Source organism: Tinamus guttatus, unplaced genomic scaffold (genome assembly GCF_059628265.1).
Source record: "Tinamus guttatus ecotype Peru unplaced genomic scaffold, ASM5962826v1 Tinamus_guttatus_pri_ptg000287l, whole genome shotgun sequence".
Classification (NCBI taxonomy): Eukaryota; Metazoa; Chordata; class Aves; order Tinamiformes; family Tinamidae; genus Tinamus; species Tinamus guttatus.
The window spans coordinates 3,397,201-3,415,909 of record NW_028288821.1 but is presented as its reverse complement, the minus strand read 5'-3'; the positions used below and the strand labels follow the sequence as shown (position 1 = coordinate 3,415,909).

The 18,709-nt window shown below is 46.7% G+C and overlaps 1 protein-coding gene and 1 long non-coding RNA gene across 3 annotated transcripts; one reads left to right on the top strand and one right to left on the bottom strand.

Annotated features, from left to right (window-relative positions):
* Positions 1 to 1,028: 1,028 nt before the first annotated feature.
* On the top strand, positions 1,029 to 5,518 carry LOC148594179 (uncharacterized). Its single transcript, XR_015913536.1, has 3 exons — positions 1,029 to 1,483; positions 2,639 to 2,826; positions 5,445 to 5,518. It is a non-coding gene; the product is annotated as an uncharacterized LOC148594179 (long non-coding RNA).
* On the bottom strand, positions 3,167 to 13,667 carry LOC104574255 (endothelin receptor type B). 2 transcript variants are annotated; one of them, XM_088527483.1, is made up of 8 exons: positions 13,635 to 13,667; positions 9,967 to 10,506; positions 7,817 to 7,929; positions 7,074 to 7,278; positions 6,201 to 6,350; positions 5,392 to 5,525; positions 4,705 to 4,813; positions 3,167 to 3,943 (listed from the first exon to the last, which is right to left on the bottom strand). In XM_088527483.1, the coding sequence occupies exons 2-8, from the start codon at positions 10,474 to 10,476 to the stop codon at positions 3,794 to 3,796; spliced, it is 1,371 nt and encodes a 456-aa protein (XP_088383609.1). In that variant the 5' UTR covers positions 10,477 to 10,506; positions 13,635 to 13,667; the 3' UTR covers positions 3,167 to 3,793. The 2 variants fall into 2 exon arrangements, with proteins under 2 accessions (XP_088383609.1, XP_010219807.2); XM_010221505.2 differs by lacking the exon at positions 13,635 to 13,667 and having other exon boundaries at positions 9,967 to 10,466.
* Between the last annotated feature and the right edge of the window lie 5,042 nt (positions 13,668 to 18,709).

The following is an 18,709-nucleotide window of genomic DNA, read 5'->3' as shown; positions in this document are numbered from 1 at the left end:
TGTCTTTCCCATATCTGTAGTTGTGTGCTGCCTTGCATGGCTGCAGTGACTTTTCTTTTGGCTAATCCTGTCTGTCTGGCCTGTTTTTTGAGGCAGAAATCTCTCCCTGGGATAAATAGGCTTTTGCATAGGTCTTGGGATCAAGCTGGAGCACATGGAGGAAGGGAAAGAGGAGCTTTGCCTGGCAGTAGTTTCACCCTGTGGCATGGCAGGCATGAACACGTGCCTGCAGACACAGCTCCATCTGTGGGATCACATAGGATAATGCAAGAAAGTAATTTCCCTGGTGTGGGGGAAGAGAGAGAAGGGAATAATTTCGAACTTGACTCTTGTACCAAGACTCAATCCCATGACTGCTCAGCAGAGGCATAATGGAGATTAACACTTTTTTTTTTCCAGAGGTTTCAAAACCAGCTGGTGACTGACGCAATGGTCACTTCCTGCAGCACCCAGGGGATGCTGTGTGCCATGTGCCAGTGACATGTTCCCTGAGCTGCAAGACTTCCTCTGTTCTGGACTTCTCTACTGGAGGAGCAAGGAAAGTTTGAATAAACTCATAACTGTGCAACTCTCCTCTGTGGAGGGCAGAGGGAATTGGCTGCAAGGAGCTCTATTTGCATTTGCACTTCCATGAGCAGCTAAAACCAGACTGCAAATGTGTTCCTCCTCTTCTGATGTTCGTTACTTTCTGTTTGGGCTGCAACTTGTTTGTCTTGTTCTTTTTTTGTCTAAGGGAGACCTCCTAACTCTGGGAAAGTGGCATTTGGATGTCAAAACAGTTGTAGGAGCTTTAGGGTATGCTTTGACCTTTGTGATAAACGTTGACTCTTACCAGTTGGGACTGGCTTTATTTTGCAACAAGGAGGACAGGAGCAACTAGTTTGCAGCTTTAAACTCATAAACTTCTTTCTCGCTTTTGCCATTTCACTGGTTGGTCGCTCTTGGCTTCCCTACTGGAAGGATGTGCAGAGCCTGATGCTCTCTCCTGCCTGCTGGAGGCACAGGTTTCATTCCAGCAGACTCCTGTGTCCCCAGTCAAGAGAACTCTTTCCTCAAGAGAAAAGTATCCTCCTCTTTCTATCTTGGCACAATGGGCTGGTCTCCACATCCCTCCCGAATCCCATTTCTAAAGAAACCTGCTCTCCTGCAGATTGTTACCCACCTATGAGACCGCCAGTGTGGACTCCCCAACAGCCTGGGCTATATCCCAGGTTTATGCAGGGCAATGAGGACCCCAAAAGAGAAAATTGTTGGCTCAACCTGTGACCTAATGACCAGACATTTCAGGTGAGGTAGACTTTCAAAGAACTCCTGTTGGAACGGTTGTGTTTCCATTAGTCACCTGTTTGCCTGACAGGAACTGACACCTCCAAGGACATCTTCATTGTGTGGCCTGTTAAGCAGGCCCTTGTTTGAAGCAACCAGTCAAGAGTTTCCAACTACTGGAAGTCTTCTGGTGATGTACGTGGCAGCAGATGGAAAGGTCATGGCATTCCATCTGGCTTTCACCACCCTCCCTTCTAGCCAGCAGCACTGAGCAGCTGCTCTGGCACCTCCTGAGCAGTCTAGACCCACTCAGAGGAGTGCAGGAGGCCTAGGAAGTACTGACAGAGGAGCAATAGCAGAGATGCTCACCTGGAACAAATCACACTGGAGCAACTAAGCAGTGCTGGTCCTGGCTAGGAGAAGACCTGCCATGTCCCACCAGGAGGCTGCTAGGGAGTTAGGCTGCCTGGAGTTGAATTTGCCAGTTTGGGATCCACTGTCTCACTCACTGCTGTGCCCCTGAAGTGACTGATTTCAAGGTCACAGGCTCCATTTGCATGGGAATGTGGACAAATGTGGAAGCATGGAGAATTCACTTTAAAAAACAAGAAAGTACAGTAATTTAAAAATTCCTTCTGCTAAGAGAACATCTGTGCTGGAATTTCATGATTTGTCATTTTTCTGCATTTACTTCCTTCGAGAAATGCAGCCAGCTAGACACTGTTAAATTGATAGGGGCAAATCTATTCTAGTAGGTATGTAAGACTGTAGGGAACATGCTGTCTTTACGTTTTTTTAATTGGTGTTTGCTAAGCCAAAAAAAAACAAAAAGGTTTGAAAATATTTAGGTTTATTTGCAGGCCTTTTCTCATCTCCATTTTTCCTTTCTCCTTGTTTTTCGGTGACAAGAGGAAAGATGGAAAGAGGAAGGAGAAAAGAAGTAAAAGAACAAAAAAGTCAGAAAAAAAAAGCATCAAAATCCTGGTTACTAAAATTTTCTCATGCTGGTTTTCCTGTCCTGTCAGCAAGAGATGCAAGCTCAATGATTTTTAGAAAGTCATGCTGGGAAAACCACTCAGGGATTAATTGTTTTAAGGAGTAAATTTGTGAAAGTTCTTTGCTGTGTTTCATTAGCTCCAGCAGCAATTTGGGCTGGAATCAGACCTTCACCATCACCTTTTCCAACCTTATTTGGCCTTGAGAACAAACATCTTTGTCCTTTTTACAAATGCCCTGAAGCTTTCAGAAGCTTTTGGCCATGGCCAAAACATACTGAAGTTCAACCTCACTGCCACCCTGCCTTGCTAGCAGGGGGAAGACCAAATCCTGACCCCCTGATCCAAACCCGGGTCACCTCTTTTTTTCCTTTCAGAGCAGTGGCCTTGCAGACAGTCCCCTTGGGAGGCAATGACTGAAGAAGACTGTGGGACTTCCCGCTGTTCAAGACTGCAGAGCAAGGCTGGGTGCTTCTTGAGAAGGGCTCAACTCCTTGATCTTCTCACTTGCATCCTGTGTCAGGCAAAGAAGTAGCTGCTTCTGGTTACGAAAGGGGCTTGAAAGGTAAGGGCTGGTGGCTTGGTACCAGCCTTATCCAGATTAAGAACTCTGCCTTCCCTCTACCGGATTTACAAGCTCTTCCATGGAAGGGCAACACTTTGGGCCACCTACAGTGCCTGGCTAGAAGGGAGCTAAGCTGTGCTTGGGGAAGGGGAAGCTGGAGCAGATGGTTTAGAGGAAGTTGCCATTAGCTTTACCAAGGATCTCTGGTCCCCCAAGACTTGCTGTCATACACACATGCAATCATTTTTCTGTGCCATACACAGGTGGGATGAACTTCATTGTCAGGAAGAGAGCCTAGGTTAGATTTCCCAGGATCAGGTAGAGGAAGGTTCCTCAGGGCAGGTTGGTCATGCAATGAGATTGAGTTGCTGCCTATCCCTCCAAATCATAGCTGGAGAATACAGGCTACTGGCTTCAGTAAGACCTATTTGTTGCCTAGGTCTTATGCTGGCTTTCTGCCCAGGGAAAAATTGTCCCATGAACAAAGAGGGAGATAATGAGAGTTGTAGTTTTGACTTTGATTTTGCTTTCTCAGCTAGAAATTGCCATTCATGTTACTCACCCTCTCCTTCCCATCCCACATCCATTTCCAAGTGATCGTATCTCAACCTTTCTTCCCTTTTTGCACACATATCTTCCCACTCAGTGTTTCCCCCTTATAGACAAATGGCTGTTAAGTTGCTTGGTTTTCCTACAGGGAAATGAAAAACCCTACACAGATTCAAATCCCCTTCTTCCCTCTCCCTCAGAGGCAACTTGAACCAGATGATGGACAAGTGGGGCTCGGAGGCCATATTCAGAGCTAGTCCTGGGGTCAGTGAATTGCTGCAGCTCCTGCCAGGCGGGTTATAACAGGAAGGCAAGAACGATTCAGGCCCAGCCAGGAAATGGCTGGGCAAGAGAAATGGAGATGTCCTGCCATGTTGTCACAGTCCCTTCTCGTCCCTGCCCTGTGGGCAGCCCATCTTTAGGAAGAGCTGTACTTGTTACTCAAGCGGGAGCTGCTACGGTCCAGGCCAAGCTCCTGCCCATTGGTTTTCCATTTCCCAAGAGAGCCCTTCTCATCCGTTGGCGTGATGCTCAGAGCTGGTCTCTGGCACCAGCAGCACAGACAAGACTGTGAAGAGACAAGAAGGTAGAGAGAGAAGTTACAAAGCTGGGTTACAGGGTAATAGAGGGAGAAATATTGCCATAGCGTTGGCAAGTCAACCTGCACAGCATTAAGCTGGGAACTGCAGGTTGCACGTTCTGAGCCCAGCTCTCCTATTGATCTGATGGGAGTGAATGTTTCAGAGTAAGCTTAGGGCTGGTGTGGATTGGAAACAAAGATCCCAGACCTCTCGGGAAATCTTGAAAACTTTGGGTGCTTTTTGCAGTTGTGTTTTCTCGCTCTTGTGGGACAGAAAATATGGGTAATGCTCAGCTGATCTCAACTCCTCCTTTGACCACAGCAGCTGGGAAGCAATTCCCATCTCTTCCCATCCCATCCTGTCTCTTCCTTTCTTAGGGCTCTGCTGCCCCTTTGAATTCTATCTGGGTAACTGGCTGGAATTTTAAAGGAGACCCACTCCCTACTTCAGTAGGAAGTAATCTCTCTACGGGACGGTGCCCCCAGCCATCAGGATGGGATGATCCAGATTTATATCACAGGGCCATGTGTGTTGAATTAGGAGGGGACTGGAACAAGGAGCATCAGCCCACGTCAGCATCTCTGAGTACATTTGTGCTTGTATCAGGCAGCAGACTCTGCAATTTGGACAGGCGTTTTGGACTTGCCCCTCTCACAGAGACCCTCCTCACTGGTGATCAAGCCCTCTGGCTTTTGCCAGCCAAGTGTGTAGTTGTCAGAGCCAGGAACTTTGGGGGGGTCGCTCCTACCTGGAAGCAGTTCTTGAATTTCCGGCTGACAAAGTAGAGAGCCACAGGATTGATACAGGAATTGAGGGAGGCCATGTTGATCCCAAAGTAATCCATCACGAGGAGGAAACTGAGGCAGGAGGGAAAAGAAAGGGATGAACATGCTGGAAGCTCACCGAGCTGAGAACAGAGAGGTTTTCCAAACTGCCTGCCCCAGGAACTTGCTTCCACAAAGAGCCAATGACTGATACCATGGAGGAAAGCACAGAGCAGCCCTCCTTTACTTTAGCCCATTGCACAGTGCTTTTTCTTGCGAGGGTCATTTACTGAGGAACCCAAGATCACAGGATCTGCTTTCCTTTGGTGTGACCATGTTGTTCTCAGACTCGCACACAGCAACAGTGTCTAGCCAGAACTGGACTCTGGTGTGAGGAGTAGGAAGGAGAGGGGAAGATAGGCATATACCATGTGGCGAGATTGTCTCACTACAGAGACCTTGAAAAATGGGAAATTCCTTCCTCTTGGAGTGTCCCACACCTTCTTTCTGTGCCTATTAGAAGGGCAATGACATTTAGGAAAGGAACCAGTGAAACAGGTAGGGTTTTGGAAGGCAACTCCATGAGTCTGACATGAACCCAACAATGTCCCTGCCAGTGCCCACAGGGGCATGTTGCCAACATGAGGGGTGCACCATGATGGGGCCCCTACCTGAGCAGTTCACATCTGTTGGGGTCCATCTGGTCATAGATGGTCTTTTTCAGGATGCGGCTGAGGTGGAGCGGCAGCCAGCAGAGTGCGAAGATCACCACTAGGCAGAACACTGTCTTGGCCACCTCCCGGCGCTGCGAGGAGAAGGTGGTCAGAGGAGAAGGGATGATGTCACCAAGCATAGGAAAGCAGATGGAGCAAAGCAGCACCTTCCCCCTCTGAGCAGGAGCCCTTCAAGTCATTTTGATCACCTAATGAGGGCTCAGTACCTCTTCTGAGACAAGGCACTGCCTATAGGTCTTCTTGGTCTCTATATCCTCATGGTACCTGGGTTGCAGGAAGGGCTGCTTCATATACATACACAGTGTTGGTGTCTGACTTCAGTAGGATTGTTCCCTAGGACAGAGGTACCTCACCCATTCACCCTTCACACTGCATTAACATGATCACTGTTCACATATCACCCTCAAAGGATCTTTCTGGAAAGGGAACAGTAAGCTATTCCTGTGTGTGTATGGTCCACTTTGACAGTGTGAGAGCAAAGCTAGAGATAACAACCATAAGAAACTGAAAATTAAGTTGATTCGTGGTATTAAAGCTAGTTGTTCTAGCTATCTCTGGGATGGGAGTTTGTAAAACTAAAGGCCCCTATACCTCATTTATTCCATGTACCTGCATTGATTTGCTGACAGCTGTTGATCTCTGTGGAGGTCATGTGTGTCCTTTACAGGAACTAGAGTATGTTCTCCCCTTCTACAGCTCTGTCCTGTTTGAGGAAATACCTGGGTTTCTGCCTTTCTGTTCCTTACCCGTTTCATGTGGTCATTCAGAGCAATTCTCATTCCATTTCTCTTGCTCAACATCTCACAAGACATGAGGGTGTAGAAGATGCCGGTGCAGACCAAGGGGAGGCAGAAGTAGAAGCCAAAAAGCCACCAGTCCTTCACGTCACGATAGAACTGCATGCAGAACAGAGAGGGACATGAGTTAGAAACCTAGGAGGAGGGTGTGTGTGCATGGGGGGGTAGCTGAGGCATGAGCTGACCTGGCAGCTGAGCCTGATGCTAACCAACATCAGACCATTCTGACACTTCTGATGTGAGAAAGTGTTAACAACCCCTGTTTTGAGTGTATATTGGATTCTCTTTCCCAAAACTGGTGTCTCAGAAAATTTCAGGTCACATGCTCCAGCACACCTCACTCCCACAGCAGCCAGTCCAGTCTTGCACTCTTGTGCAAGAGGCAACTGAAAGGAGCTTCTTTTGGCAGACAGGCAGGAAGTTTGTATGCCTTTTTAATTCCCATTCTGTCCCTTAGCTGGTCTTGTGCTAACTGTTACTCAAGCAGATGGTTCTGGAGCTGTCCCTTGATCTGTCATGGCAGTGACGTGGGTTTTGAAGCTTACTGAGATGGGGCACAGCCTTCTGAAGTGGACAGTGAACACAAGCCAGCTTAAGGTCCAGTTCCCCATTTTTTGATCCCACATTGGCAGCAAGACCGCCCTGTGTCAGTACAATGCCGGGCCTCCCTTGTTTTGTCTGATACTGCTTTCCCCACGTTCACCCTGATGGCTAGGAGAAGCCATCTGCAGAAGCACCAAATTCTGTAAACCATGAGGGAGGATGCCCCATGTGCCTGTCTCGCTCTCTCGTGCTGCAGCTCTATTTGGGCAGAGTACGCACCATCATGAAGCTGGATTTCTGCTCGGCGGAGAGCATGCACACCCACAGGTCCCGATCCCAGTAGTTGAGCTCCACCATGTCAAAGGCTATAGCTTCAGGGACTGCAAGTACAATGGCCACTACCCAGATGAGTGTCACCTCAACTGCCTTCCACATGGGAATTCCGATCCCCTGGATCCGACTCCAGGAAGCCACTGCTCGGTACCTGCCAAACACGAGGAAACACAAGAGGGAGGGAACAGAGAGAAGGAAGACAAACAACAGGAAGAGGATGATAAGATGGAAATTAAGAGTTATTTCCAAAGGCCCTTTCTCCTACCTCTTCCTCCTTAATTTCTGAACAGAAACAGACCCAGGAATCCTTCAGTGGAATGAGAAGGATCAGAAATGGGCTTATAAGACCACTAAAAGGGTGAGTGTGATAGCAGGCATCCTTGTCCTGTGTGTATCTGCCCTACTCCACTGGGAGAGGTGCCACCCATCCCATCAACCCAGCATGTTCCAACATGTCATGCTCTTTCCCTCAATGTTTTTTTGGCAATATTTGAGCTCTGTCTCCACAAAGAAGAGTCAGTTCCTGGTGGATATCAACTTTGTGTGACAGCATTCAGTGCCCTTCTTGAATTTTAGCCTGGAGTGAAAACAGGCTGCCCTGCACTCCGTCCGTTGGTGACAATGAAGGGACATGCCATGGTTAAGTATGTTCCAGGCAGGCAATGCAGCAATAGAAGTTTTTTTATTACCTGTCAATGCTGAGGGCGCAAAGACTGAGAACTGTGATGCCCACTGATGCCTTCTGGATGAACGGGACCAGCTTGCACACCTGCACGCCAAAGGGCCAGTCTTTTGCCAAGAGCTGGGGAAGAACCACAGGGTTAACAGACTGCTTTGGGAAACCATGTCCAGCTTCCCGTAATAGGAGGTGGTTACCCGCAGGGTGAGAGAAGCCCACAAAGAGCAACTGAAAGAGCTTTGAGGTTACCTCCCCTGGGATTATGCGGTGTGTGCTCTCTGGTGCTTTATGTAGAACTGGGAACCATTTACTTTCCCGAGGACTTGTAAAATAAATTTGGAAGGATGGTCGAGACACCAGGTGCTGAATCCAAACTCTGTGTGGTTTTGGATGAATGTGTGTCCTAAAAGCCTGCGCTTTAGGTCACTATCAAAAAGGAGGGGTCTTTTGTTCTCAGATGCAGCCAAAGAAGCAACATTTGTTTCTAAGTGGATTTCAAGAGGATCAGGATTTATCCAGTGGACAATGAACTTAACTTGATTTCTTGTCTTGTTTCTTCAGAGAACCAAATTGCACCCAATCTTCCCAGTTGCTTACTGGACAAAGAAACAAGTTCAGACCCCAAATGTCTGTAAACAGAGACTCCACCAGTTGAAAAGAATCAAGTTGGTCTCATAAGAAGACACAGCACAAATGAGGCAACTGGACTACTCTTAGAATCACATGGCTTATAGTTTGGGCTTCTCAAAGAAGCATCAGCTTCCCCAATAGGTGACTGGAAGGTGAGGTTCAGAAGGCAGAGGGAGATGCTCAAGTGGACTAGGAAAATCAAAAACATCAGTTGGGAAATATCAATGTATAGCTGGAACAGAGAGTCCTGTCTCTGGGGTTTTGGCCCAGTTTTCCCACCAAAAGGCAGGAAACATTAATGCAAGGACTGAGCATGGACAAAATATCTTGGCCTTTTCTTGCGTCAGCTGCAAGTTGTGCTACTTGCAGCTCTGAAATGGCTGAATGTTTCCAGACCAACAGCTTGTGTTAAGAATGAGCTGCCCTGTATACAAGGCCTTTGCTCTAATCCATGAAGGAGGAGGAAGAGTGAAGGAGTGTGGAAGAGAGGCCAGTGTTGTTGGCCACAAGCTACTCTGTTTTCTCAGCTGATGATAGGAGGAGACTCACGTGTGACTGAAATCCTGTGTGTGGATCCATGTACTGGTATCAGAGAGGACTGTCTGGCTTTCAGACTTGGCCACCTGGAGAACCTGGCAGAATTACTTCCCTCAAAAGATTTTTTGGATCTAAAATCCGTCTAGTTTTTGATGCAATTTTGTTAAAAATGTATCTATTCAGAGTGACCAGAATGACAACCATGGGTGGTGGTTCTCACAGTCAGCATATTCACATCTTCCTCCTGCTCTGAATTTCTCCCTGCTACCTGGCCTGTTTGCTCCAGGAACGCTCTAGGATTCAATTTTTGCTTTCTAGGCTGAAGATTAAAGACTTCCCCACAAGCAAAGCCGACTGAGCTCTAAGGCATCCTTCCAGCCATTCCTATAATCCTGAGTCCCCAATGATTCCAGTCCACCAAAAACTTTCTCATTTGGCAGGCAAGAAGTAGCTGCAATGGTCCAGGCACACAGATGTTGCAGCCTAACTTCTGCTCTTAACTTGTGCCTCAGGTCTAACGCCCACATTGCCCAGCCCTTTCTGCCTTGGTGTGGCATGCAGAGCTCAGGTCGACCTGCCTATTTGTCATGCACTTTTTCTCCAGCTTGGGGAGCAGTGTCTCTTAAAAAAGCGCTTATTTTATAATTGCAGCCCTTTATTCCTGAATGAGTCCTCAATCTTAGCCAGGATAAGACACATATTTGCTTGAGGCCAGCTTACTGAGCAGTGCTGGGAGAGGTTTCTCCAGTGCACAGAAAGAACAGTATTTGCTCGGCTGAAATCAATTTCGGGTTGTAATGTTATGGGACCACAAGTGATTCTCTTCCTGGGGTTTTAAATTATTAATTTATGAGCCTCCCCCTCTCCTTGGCAAAAACGGAGCTTGCAGTGAAGAGCAGAGGATGGATTTTGCCCAGGGACTGGACATGTGGGAGCCGCTCTCATTCCTGCAATTGCAAGGCTGATGTGACATTCATGCTACATGCAACTTACCTTATACACATTGATGGGCAGAGCGATGAGGATGTAGAGAAGGTCCCCAAGGGCCAAGCTAGCAATGAGGACATTTGGTCCGTTCCTCATGCACTTGTTCTTGTAAATGATCCTCAGGAGCGTGGAATTCCCAATGATTCCCACTATGAAGATGGTGCAGGACACAATGGTGTTAATGTACTTGAAGATGTGTCTAATATCTGCAGGCTTCACACACACAGGCAGCAGAGGTGCCTCAGTCTCAGTGCTCCTGGGGAGACTCTCGGAGTGGTTTGAAAATTTGACATCCTGGAAGAGGCTTGGGTGGACAAGACCGTAAGCTTGCCCTTGGCTAAGCACCTCAAAGGGAATGGTGCTTTCCTGGAAAGCCCTTGAGGTCTGGCCGCATGCCCCTGAGAAGAACAAAGTCAGAGAAGCGGCTAGAGCTGCAGGAGCTGGGATTCTCGCCATTGAAGGCTGAAATGGCAAAGCCCAGCTGAGTCCTGGTGCAGGATTCCTTACAAGGCTCATGGTATGTCTTTGCTTGGGTCTTGATTTAATCTGTAGTTGAAGAAATGGATAAGGGGTGGAAACTGGTTAGATCAACAGATCCACGTGCCATCTTTTAGTGCAATGAGTAAAGACTCAACATATCCTTGCTGGGAACCATACTGGGAAAATACCACAAGGGCTTTTCCAGAAATGCTGTATCAATACCTGACATCTTATTCCAATTTATGTGCAAAGAGAACCCCCTCTCCTTCTCCGTCTTCATCGTTGTTAATTGAACCACTTCCTTCCCCAAACCACTATGCCATTCAGCTCAATTCCTAGGGATATAAATCTCCCTGTTGTTTGCAGTTTTGACTGCTGAGCTGACCAAGGCTGGAGTAAATATCCCCTGAGCAGATTCTGCTTTGCAAGTCTCAGAAAGGGCTTCCAAACAGAACTGGACACATTGCTGCTCCACAAACACCTGTGGCTTTTGAGAGGCTTTAGGATGGCTGTAGTGTTGTTCTGGTATGATGCAAATTTACAGAAGAGGCCTTTGGATGATCCAGATATGGCCACTGGTTGGCTATGAGACCAGAGAGCTAGTGGAAGCTATCAGCATCCTGCCAGTCTGTGCATGGGATGACTTTGCTACACAGGATCTTTAAAAGGGCATTTAGCCTGCTCATAGACCTACAGATCTCAAAGCACATCCCAGGTCTTAATCTCTTAATGGCACTGCATGTTGACAGCAGCATAGTGCCATGCACAAGTGCAGATCCTCTAGATACAGCTGCATCTGTATCCTTGCATGTGTAAGAGACACAAATCAGGCTCTGTAGAAATGCCTGTGTATTTCTGGTTGTTCAGAAGACTCCAGCATAATCCGTGTGAAGCTGGGTTGTTTCCCAGTGAACCAGTCTAACCAGGCATATCTTTTTTTTTCTGTTTCACCCTGTTACTTGTGCCAAGAAATCTTTGATTGGGCTTAGTTTTTTCTGACTGTTTTACATCCTTCAGTCAGTTCCTTAATGCTTTAAGCTGTAAACAAGCTTTAGGAAGAAATTTAAAACTTATTCCCACTTGCATGTCAAAGAGACAAGAAAACATTCAAGTTCCTTCAATCACAGTTCAAACAGATCTCATGAAATGGATAATTAAGTTTTTAGCTCCATTATAGCAAGGCATCTTAAAAGTGTTTCTATTTGAAATCCTCAAGTTAGAATGGCACATTAGCTATGGCTTCACAGAGGAAAGTAAAAGATCCCATCACTTTTCAGCTTAGAACCAGCTTGCTTTTATCTGCTAAAATAGTCGTGCAGAGTCATCTTGAGTGTTCACTGTGCCTTTCATCTGTGCAGACTCAAAACAGCTTTGCAAGCTTAACCAGCAGATAGTCCCCACTGGTGTGAGCCAGAACAGACACTGCAAAGCTACCTGCCTGCCTGTGGTGGAAAGAAAGCCATTTTCAATGACTTGGAGAGCATTTAGAGAGAAGACTCGCCAGGAGAGCTGGGAAAAGCACTCATGCCTCACTCAGCTCTCAAAAATCTATAGGTCTGTAAATCCTAAGCACGAAGTTATCTTAAGACTGGGGAAACCCTCAGCCCTTCCTGTCCATCTCACATGGGGAGAACTAAGTGCCTAAGGAAGGGATGGATGGTGGGGTACCAGCTTATCACCTGGGTTAGCCAATATAAAATGCTATGGGGAGGGACTAAGAGAGGCTGCAGAACAGCTGGCTACTAAGGAATCTGGGTAAGGAGCCTCCTTCCACAAAACAAACCCAAAAACCCCAACTCTTTGGAGAGATATTGATGAAAGCTGAGGAGTCGTTAGCAGGCAGTTCCACCTACTTCCACCATGAAGAATGAAGGTCCTAGAACCTCCTCTGGGCTCAGCATGTCCCCCTAAGTTAGGTGCAGACCTAACATAGAAATCAGCGTCTGTCTGTGGTTCTCTAGGGCCAGTGAGCAGCAGAGGACAGCAGAAGAGCCTGTCATTTGGGCACCCATGCAGTCATCAGGCTGGGCTGGGGCCTTTAAGAAAGATGCTGGTTCCTGAAGCCAGAAGCTGACAGAATGGTTACAGAGCATCTCCAGAAAGCCGTGTCCTGTGCCTTTTGCTGGCTGGGCTGCTCCTCTCTGCTCTCACGGATGCAGAACTACAGAGCTCAATGTGGCTGTTCAGCCCCTGGGTATTTGGCAGAACAGCTCATGTGAGTAAGGATCACAGGACACGACTCGCTATATCCGGCCTGTCCTCTCGACAATGCAGTTGCAGAGCCATTTCTAAAAAAAAAAAAAAAAAAAAAAAAAATCCTCTTCTCCCCCCTCTTGCATTAAAACCCAATGATTTAGTAAAAAAAGGAGCATTGTTTTCTCCTGTTCAACAGCCCTTTAGCTCATTTACTTCTTCCTCTCCATATTGCCTCTCTTCTCACATATCTCAGAGTGCTTAGACAAAAAGGAGAGGATCACCCTCTGTCAGTGATAGGAAAAATGCAGGTCTGGGGGCTTGTTCACCACCCAGCAGATGTAAAGCCAACGACAGCATCACTTGACCTAAAATCCGCTCTGCTTTGCTCCTGTTGCTGATAATTTGAGGAAGTGACTGTGTGCCTGAAGTGACACCTGCACTGACTTGGGCTCTTATCTCAGTAAATCGCTTGAACACATAAAAATGATGATCATTCTTTGGCTGTGCTGGGTCCAAAACCCAGCTGAATCCCTGGAGTTATGACAGGGACATCAGGAGAATAATGCCCAGGCATGAGGTTAGACTGACAAGCATTGCTGGCCTCCCCTGCACCCTGCTTTCACCTGAAGGGTGATGTGCACAGGTAGAGGAGAAGGCAGCTCCTCCCAAGGAGGTTGCTCATCTCAACCCCTCCACTCCTTGCCGCACGTTGCCTGCCCGGAGCAGGGCACCTGCTGCACTCCGGAGCAACTTGGAGCACAAGAGCGTGTGTTCTCCTGCAAGACTAACCTCACCAAGCGCAAAAGGGACCTTTCCTGAAGTTCAACATCTCCTTCAGGGAAAATGCCACCAGTGGGGAGAAAAGAAAGCTCATATTTATATCACTTCCACACCTCTGTCCCAACCTGAACACAACCCAGAGCAGAGACAGGATTAAAGCTTTCATCTAGAAATATCCTGGACTCCTTTTCCAGCTCATGCACCCTCTCCCTACCCACCTGTTAGACCTTGCTCAGGCACCACGATCCCTTTAACATCTCACCCAGATTGGAAGCCCATAGAGGAAGACGAACATGCAAAAATTCACATTGAAGCACAATCATTTTGCTTGAGAATTAGTGCATGGAAGAGCAAAGATTTTCCGGTAAAATAAGTTACCTTCCTCGTGGCTCTGAACTTCTGATGCTCCTGGTATCAGCTTCTTTCCCCCTTATGGCTCCTTCTGTCTGAGCAGGCAGCTGAGCATGTTCTGTGGGCCCTGGGGGAGCCACAGCAGTTTGGATCCCGTGTTGGCTTCTGTGCGTGAGCTCGTGTGCAAGAGGATGTTTCTTCCTCCTGGTGATTTGCTGAGGTTTCTCTGAATGGAGCTATTGGTTTTATAGAAAATCACAGGGCTCTCCCTGCTGTGACCAATAAGCAAAGCGCAGGGCTGGGATGGAGGAGGAGGGTGAAGTGGGAAAAAATGCAAGACGGCCCCGTGAAGGAGAGGAAAATAATAAACAAATAAAACTTCAGGCAGAGGGAGGGAGGTGGGGGAGGCTGATGGCCACAAAGCACAGGCCTGCCCGGGTCCTGCCTGGCACGGCGAGGGACAGGCTCTGCAGGACCCTGTGGCTGGGCTTTGGCAGAGGGAGTCTAGCGCTGACTGCTCTTAGGGAGGGGATTCTGGAGACATCAAAGTCTGTTTTGCCCAGGCTGTGTAAAGCCAGCTGCTCCACCTGGGCTTTTGAAGATCAAACACTGAGGAGCAGGAGCTGCATGGCTCGTGCTATCTGGTTACAGCAGCTTCCGCAAGTCAGACCCACACCTGGTGCCCTCAGCCTTTCCCGGGGCCAGGTCCCCGAACGCGGTCACTGCCTCTGAGGTGCCTCGCACTGGTGAGGTGCTGCCTCGTTCCCCCCACCCCGGTGCTATTGGGAAGGAGTGTTGGTGCAGCAACACTACATGAAGTCAAAGTAACTTTGTTATAGCACCGCATTTTGGGGCTCTTTTACCCCCAAAGCAAGGACAGGAAGAATGGGTTCGGGCTGTTTCCCAAACCATCCTATCTGTTTTTTGAATCGCTCTCAAGTTAACGAGAGCTTTTTTTTTTTTTTCCCCTTTTTGTTACAGTGTTGTAGATCCGAATGAAAAGTAAGGTTTTCAGCTTGCTACTAGACTCAAAAATAGGAGAGAGATCATGCCACACTGAGCATAAGCTTCCAGCTTCCTCCAGCTGGAGCAGATTCCTCCAGCTTTGGATCCTGTCTCTGACAGTGTCCAAAAGCCTTGGTCAGGAGAAGAGAGTGAGAACTGCAGAAGTGTGTGACGTTTTCAAGACATTCTTTCAAGACATTTAAGCTGCTTATGGACACGCTGAGCTAGATGTGGTTTCTGTGTACCCAGTAGCTCTCAGTGGATTTGTCTTCTCTGAACTTCTCCAACTCCGCTGGGAATCCATGTACACTTTGACAGATCACAACAAGCCACAGCCAGGAGTCTGACAACTGATGCACACCAGGTATAAAGGACTCTCTCCCTTGGTGTTTTTGGAAGCCCTGTTTGCTAGATCTTGCTCATATCTCAGTTCCCTTTTTCCAGAACAGAAGTCTAACTCTCATGTAGGAAGCCATCCCATTGCCTTGCTCATCATTTTTTGCCCATCTTTGAACTTTTTCCAGTTGTATCATGCAATTTGCATGCTGTTTTATCTTCAAGTTATGATCTCTTCTAATCTCTTCTTATTTTGTCTTTCATTACCATTTTTAAATCCTAATTGCCAATTAAGCCTGTCTGGCTTTGGGAACATCACCTAAAATGTTTTGTCATTTCTTCTTTTCTGCTTTTGTTCTTTCCCCTTTCTTTCCCCTTAACTGACACGGCTAAACATTGGAGCATTTTCAGATTTTTTAAATGTATTTTTAGATAAACTCCGAATAGATAAAATGCCCCCAAATCATGCATCAGTTTTGTAGAAGTTATTTTTATAAGTCTGCTGCAATTCTCTTTTGTAGGCAGACTCCTGTACTGTGTGTTCCTTTTGTCAGCCTGAATACAGACAGTTCCAGCTTTCATAGTGGGAAAGCACCAAATACATGACACACAAATAATTTTGATTTATCAAAACTGAGAGGGCAACAAATTGCTGCCGTTCATCCTGAGGCGAGGGGAGATGTAGGCTGCCTGCATAGCTGACGGCGGGGAGAGCTATTCATAGCCCTGCCGAAGAACATGTTTCCATGGGAAACACAGTCGTTTTGGTGCTTCATTGCAAACTGCTCACTGTTATGGCTGAGCAGATCCCAGGCAGTGCAGCTCAGGAGAGCTCCTCACGCATTTGGGGTCTGCAATTCTTCTTGTATCTCAAGGAAGTCACTCTGCTCCTGGACCACCACAAGGCTGCTGAGGTTAGATCCAAGGTTTTGGCCTAGCAGGCTCCTGTACAATATCTTTACGATTCCTGTTTGCTCTGTGGAGAGCATTTATTTATCTATTACTCTCTAATGGAAATGGCACTTTGACTAAAGCTGTTTTCAGCCCCAATGGTCATTCCTGAGCTTTGATAACTACGTCTTAAAACATAGTTTACTAAACCTTTAACCATTCAGTACTCTGAAGACACAGAACAGTGTACTATGGATGCTATTGCAGATACTCCCTTGCAACTCAAACTTCCTTTGTCCTGCGGGTCTTCCTGGCTTCTTAAAATCCTGAACTAACATCTAGTTTCCTTGACCAACATCTAGGGGAAAATGCTTTCAAACCTTGGCACTTTCCAGAGGACAACTGATTGTATTGAGTTCACAGTGATTCCTTCTGGTCTGATTTGTTTTGTTTTGTTTGTGTTTGGTAAAGAAGTAGGGTTTACGTGACTGTGCCGTCTCTTATTCCTGCTTCATCTGAGATGTCAGACATCTCAGAGAGAAGTTGTTTTCCACTCTATTTTCTGAAAATCAGCAGCACAGAAGAAAAGAGAAACCCAAACCAGTATCCCCCGTGACTGAGAGGTCAGCAGAGCGCAGCCGCTGCCTGCTCTGGCTAATGGCAGCTGGCTCGTCACTTGGGGCGGACGTGCTGGCCAGCCAGTCTGCACCCAGAAATAACCCTGCAAACACTCTGCACTCTCCAGTGATGGGAGCGTTCAAGGGTAAGAGCACAAACTAGTCAGAAGCCAGGTTTAGTTTGGTACATTATTTATGGACAACTTTGTTGTTCTCCTGGGAAAAGATCCAGCCAGGCTGTGATAATGACCATGTGCCACTTTGCGCCTTGTTAGCAAAAGATTAGGGGCTTAGATGTTAGAATTTGGAGTGTTCATAAAACAACAATTTCTAAATTCTCCCTACAGTGACTCTTCAGCCCAGTCGATCTGTAATGCACCAAACACCAAGGAGAAGTCTGGAAGTCCAATCTCAACAAACCACCTCAGACTTAAAGATGGAGAGTAACCAATGTGGAAGAGGAATTTTTTCAAAGATACCTTTGACACAGTAACAAAAAAGTCCCCCTTAATGTTCTTGTGGCGTGTGCAAGTAAATCTTCTGTGATTGAGAGACATTATTTCTTTTTCCTTGAAATGAATTACAGTTCTTCTTAAACTAGGTAAGAACACAGAACAGATTATACAACTCTTTAAGGAGCTGAGAAAAGAAGAAAAAAAGTAGTGCTGAAGAATAAATAGAGCTAAATCAAGGAGGAACATATCTTGAAATGACTTCTATTTTCTAGAAGAAAAGAGTATGAGATCATGACAACAGAGATAACAACACCCAGGGGTGAAAACTTTTTCAGGATTGTTGCTACTGTTTGCCAGGCAATGCAATACAGGATACTACATTTGCCTTGGCTGCTAATTGGCTGCTATTCTTTTCACAGGGAATGTAAATGAATCTGTACAGTATCTCTTCTATTTATGAGAGAAAAACAGTAGTTCACAATAAAATATTTTAAGGTGTAAATGCTGTTACACTGCTTCAGAGAAAATCTGAGTGGATCCAGTTCTCCTATCAGGGCTCGAGTAAAAGAACTTTCATGAGTGGTTTCTGATGCAGGTTTTCGAGTTGGAAACTTCTTCAAAACATAACATCTCTAGAGTGCCTGCTACTTATCTGGGAACCACCTTCAAGAATGCATTAGACTTGGAAGAAAACTCCCTTTCATCTTCAGATGTGGCACGAGATACTAATAAGAATTTGGCCTGACTGTACTCAGTTTTTCCTGGCAGGTTCTTTCTCCCAGTCAGACTGAATGACCCTACCAGGGTGGAAACATAGGACTTTGTCCCCTGAGCTATGGCCTTGGGCTTGAAGGGCACAGCCTGCCTTGTCAGCAGGACGTTTCTGCATCATGTGGATGCTCTCTGTACATCTGTGGGCTGGCTGGACCTCCAGTCTGAGACACTGGAGTCAACAGATTTTGGTGCTTGGTGGTGTCTTTGAAGGACATTAGGAGGTGACCTCTGATGATTCCCTGAGGGTCTATCTGAATCTGTCCCTCCGCACTCTTACATTTGTAAATCTGATAAGGAAATATGCACCTCCGAGAGTTCATTTCAGCATAGGGCACAAATAGAGATTAACTGGTTGCTGCATCCTCTAACCCTTTGCCCTGCTCAGAGGGTTACAGCATCTCTTTGTCTCTCTTCCCAAAATATCTGAGTCTGCATGGCATCTCTCATCTTGGCCTCGCTAGGGAGGTATCCTGCAGCCCTATTCTGGGACAGTCACGTTTCTCCATATGACAGAGGAATGAATGGCTGTTCTGTTTTGTTGGAAACATAGGACAGCTTCAGCCCCTGTGAGAGACCCCCAGGAAAATAACAATCTGATTGTACAGTCAACCAGGGTCCTCAAAACACAATTCAGTCTAAAGGCCGATGTTAAAGATCTCTTAAATTTTTAGAATTAAGCAGCTACTTCCAAATTAAGTCATGGTACAACTCAGCAGCATCCATATTCATGCAGTCTTGAAGACTTCAAACTTATAATAAGTGTCCAGGGCTAGAATTTCCAGATAAATAACAGCTTCATGGCATCTCTTGCACTGACTATGAGAGTGCTGTGCCCTGAAGGTACAGGATGCCGTGTGTGCTGAA